General features: G+C 32.6%; 1 protein-coding gene across 1 annotated transcript; it reads right to left on the bottom strand.

Moving 5' to 3' along the window:
- Positions 1-1,208: 1,208 nt before the first annotated feature.
- On the bottom strand, positions 1,209-4,352 carry LOC107413694 (probable aquaporin PIP2-1). The gene is given in 4 exon segments (NM_001323864.1): positions 1,209-1,343; positions 1,434-1,574; positions 3,520-3,812; positions 4,061-4,352. Coding segments are annotated over 4 exon segments (846 nt in total). The 3' UTR covers positions 1,209-1,223.
- Positions 4,353-4,565: the final 213 nt, after the last annotated feature.

Here is a 4,565-nt window from a genome sequence, read left to right as displayed (position 1 = left end):
GAATAGATATGTGTAGTAAATTTGTGTTTGGTTTTTTCTTTTTTTCTTTTTTGGAACTAATTTTGTACAATTATAAACTTTTGAAGTTGTTTGATGTATGTATTAAAAATATTTTATTATGAAATTAAATTATTTAATTATTTTTTAAGTAAATTTTTTTAAATAAAAACAAGTTATTAACATGTAACACGTTATTTTAACATATGTTCTCATGGTGATGTAAATGGTATACAACCAGCAACCTCACATGACCTTTGGATTACAAGCTGAACTAATTGTTTTAAAGTTAAAATCTTTTAAACTATTTGTTTTCAACAATTAAAAAAATTTAACATTATTGTTCGCGAGTATTTGCAAAAATTAGACCATTGGAAGGTAATCTAGGCCCTGCCGGTGTTGACTAAGATTGACGATTGGTGCTATTTTTAATATCTTGAAAAATATTCTAATGTAATCTTGTATTTTGTTAAGAATTATTTTTTTGTAATTTGGCTTTTTGTGTTCTAAAATATTTTTTATTTTGATCAAAAAATTAATTAATCCAAATTAGATTTATTAATTTGGAAATTATTGAGCATATATAGAGGTTAAATAGATTTTTATTTTTATTTTTTTATTTTTTGGTTTTACGTTTATCAGATGAATTACCAAGGATGATGGACACTTCCATGTCCATACCAAAACATATGTGGATGGTATGATCTTTAACCCACTACTCTTTTATTGGTTTTTGCACAAATTTTGGAAATTTTCAAAATAGCTTTACGATTAGATAACTTTTCTTTCTTTTACATTTGTCTTTTTTTATAAATAGAAGAAGGATATAGATCTTTTAGGCCATAGAACTTTAGCAAAAAACAAAACAATAACAATAAGAATAATAATTATAAAAGAACCCATAGAATTATTATAGCAAAGACAAACTAACTTTTCTTAGAACCATAAAATATTTGGATATCAGAAGAAGATACATAGATAAATTAAAAACTAATAAGTAATCACAGACAACACTGAAATAACTTCAAAGGGAAGTGCTTAGAGAATACAATAGGGTTAAATGCTTCTCTTTTTCAAGTGAATGTATCTACATTTTCATGGCCCACAAAACCCTCTTCTTAAATATTTCTCCTCATATAATAAATAAATGACAAGCAAATTGAAATCACTACCACACATGAAGAAGGCAGCAGCCAGAAAAGGAGTCTTTCTTCAAAGAAAAGTTCTCAAACATGAGGGTTGCTCCTGAATGATCCAAGAGCCTTAGCAGCTCCTGCTCTCAAGATAAACTGATGGTAGAACGCCGCGATGGCCGCTCCGATAAAGGGTCCCACCCAGAATATCCACTGACAAAAAGAAAAACACATTAGAAAAACCATAACAAAATGGAAAATTCAAAATTTATAAGCAGAATTTTTTATTTTTTTTTAACTGACATGTTTATCCCAAGCTTTGTCCTGGTTGTAGATGACAGCGGCTCCAAGACTCCTAGCAGGGTTGATTCCAGTGCCAGTGATTGGGATGGTGGCCAAATGAACAATAAAAACAGCAAATCCAATTGGAAGTGGAGCCAAAACCTGATGCAAAATTCAGGATAAACACATAATTTATTATCCAACACCCAAAAAAAAAAAAAAAAAAAAAAAGAAAAACAAGAAAACAAATATTTCTATTTATATCTTGGTTGGTTAAGGAGATATATGGTCTCTATGCAAAGCTATAGAGCATAATTGGACCACCGAAAACATTTCATTTTGTATGGAAACCAATAAGAAATCAAACATGGAGGTCATTTCAGTATGTCATATCTTAAAGCCAAAAACCACCAGCAAAAAGACACCTAGATATCGAATCGAATCCCATTAGAAAAATGGACCACAACAGTGAATTAGGAAGACCACATCCAAAAAAACAAATAAAATAAAAATGAATTTCATTTTCTCTGCCCGTGAAACGAAATAAAACAAATTTTGACAACTCTGATAAGAGAGACCCATCAAAGGAAAAATAATGTGGAATATGATATGAGAGAATATTTGAATACTGTTTGTAATCTGTTTTAGCAGCATATCCCCAGTGAATCTCCTAATATTATTCTTTAGTTCAACTTTGAGAGAAAGCAATTTTTTTAAAAAAATTAAAATAATAAAGGAAAATTTTCTAGTTTCAATTAATAACTTGTTAGATTCTATATAAATAAGATCTGGGTTTTTTTTTTTTTTTGGTAAATAATAAGATCTGGGTTATGGGTCATGAAGAAGGTTTACTAGATATTTTGATATATATATATATATATATATAATAAAGGTGATAGTAAAAGCAAGGCAACTCTAAGGCTTTAAAAAAAAGAGGATTTTGCCTTTTGTCAATAGAAAATGGAGGACCCCTTTTAGCGAAATAGTCATGAAAATTCAGTAACTTCACAAAGCACGTTATGATGCTAAAGAAGGTTGCACTTTTTTCAGAAAGCTTACAAAATTGGGCGACCCTTTGCATCTACTATCTTCCATTTCTAACCACAAAATCCCAACTTAATTATTATTTTTTTCTTTTTCCTCAATCAAACACCAACCCACAGGACAAAGAAACAAAGCCCACTTGACCCCTGCGCATGCTACCCGCCTAGCTACTTAATTACAACCTCCACTTTCTTTTTCTTACTTTTCACATGCTCTTTAACACTTCAAAGAGAAACCAAAATAAAAAAAGAAAAAAGAAAAAACATGCTATGACCATGTAAAATTATAATTCATCATGACCCTGTTATGCTTGATTTTACACAACCAGAAAAAAATAATAATAAATAAATAAATAAGACCAAGATGAAAAAAAGAATTATCCGATTTTGGCCTTACTCTAATCTAAAGTAGTATACCCACAAAAAAATTTTAAAAAAAAGCCCCTCTGTAGATACATTAATAAATATGCATAACGTTCTCTTCGGGTTATGCTTGAAAATTTTCAAAATCATGTGGTTTCCTTGAACTTAAATAAAAAAATCGTTTTCTTTGCTTAAAATAAAATACCAAATGTGATATCATTTTTCCATAATAGGGTTATAGCGTCCATGACTTTGAAGTCAAGACACATTTCCTGCCATTAATCCTGAACAGGTACCTGTTAGTAATTAATGTGCTTTCGTACATCAAAAAATAAAAAATAATTAAAAAAAAGCAAAAAAATGTCCAAATCTCTAAACGTTAATGAAAGAAAACCACAAATTCCTCAAAGATTAGCTCAGGAAAGATTATCAAAAAAAAAAAAAAAAGGAACAAAAACAAAAATAAAACAAAAGAATTTCCAGAAATATTTTTTGTTCATGCTTGTTGTTCTAAGACCCAGAAACGATAAAGTTGCTAAACTAAACACAAATTTATTCGCTATGGTATTATATTTTAGCTCTACAGTTTTTTTTTTTTTTTTCTTCTTATTTTTCCGAAGCCAAAAAAAAAAAACATATAAACTAACAAATTGTTAGAGAGTGAAAAATAAATAAAAAAATAAAATTGTTAAGGTGCATACCGGAACATGAGAATCTCTGGCGTTCCTCTTGGGATCGGTAGCAGAGAAAACAGTGTAGACCAAAACAAAGGTGCCGATAATCTCAGCAGACAATCCAACGCCTGCGCTGTACCCAGCACTGAGCTCGTTAGCACCACCACCATAAGTCTCGTAGGAAGAATTCAAAGCCTTAACCAGCGCAACACCAGCGATAGCTCCAAGACTCTGAACCACCATGTACAGCACTGCTCGAATCAATGACACTTTGCGAGCCAAAAACAGCCCGAATGTCACCGCCGGGTTAATATGACCCCCTGATCCAAACCCCAACACCATAATTATCCCTTTTAGTTTTTAACCATCCATTTCCATCAACCAAACATATATATATATAGATATATAGACAGTTTTATTATAATGTGCATCTACCAATCCTGCACCATAAACATGCGTCAGCAGTCTTTTTTGTCGACAGTAAACTGCTTAGCGTACTGTTTACAGTGATGGACCGGTGCATTTTTTAGCAATAGGGAAAAAAAAAAAAATACAAAACTAGACTGACCGGAAATCCCAGCAGTGCAGTAAACAAGGATGAAGATCATTCCGCCGAAGGCCCAAGCAATTCCGAGAACGCCAACGCCACCACAGACTTCGCCATTCATTTTGGTATCGCTCTGGATTTTGTAGCCAATGACAGTTGCGATGGTTACGTAAAGGAATAGCAACGTGGCAATGAACTCGGCGATGAGAGCCCTGTAGAAGGACCATTTGGTGAGCTCGACGGTGTCGAAAAGCGGTGCCGGAGGTGGGTCATGGTAGTCTTTTCCGGGAAAGGCCTCAGGGTCTTTTGCCATGACTGAGAGCTAGATGAAGGAGAAGAAAATGAAGAAGAAGGTTTTGGTTTAGCTTGAGCTTTGAGGCTGAAAGAAAGAGAGAAAAAAACAGAGGATATGTGTGTATGGGGATGGAAGTGAGAGGGAGTGAAGGGGTATATATGGAGAAGGAAAGGAGTTGGGGATTAAAGGGTTAATTTAGTGCAAATTTTGAGAGTGCAAACACCAGCCGTT

The sequence above is a fragment of the Ziziphus jujuba genome, chromosome 8, assembly GCF_031755915.1.
Source record: "Ziziphus jujuba cultivar Dongzao chromosome 8, ASM3175591v1".
NCBI classification, from domain to species: domain Eukaryota; kingdom Viridiplantae; phylum Streptophyta; class Magnoliopsida; order Rosales; family Rhamnaceae; genus Ziziphus; species Ziziphus jujuba.
Note: the sequence above shows the minus strand (reverse complement) of the source record. Positions and strands in the feature narration are given on the sequence as shown.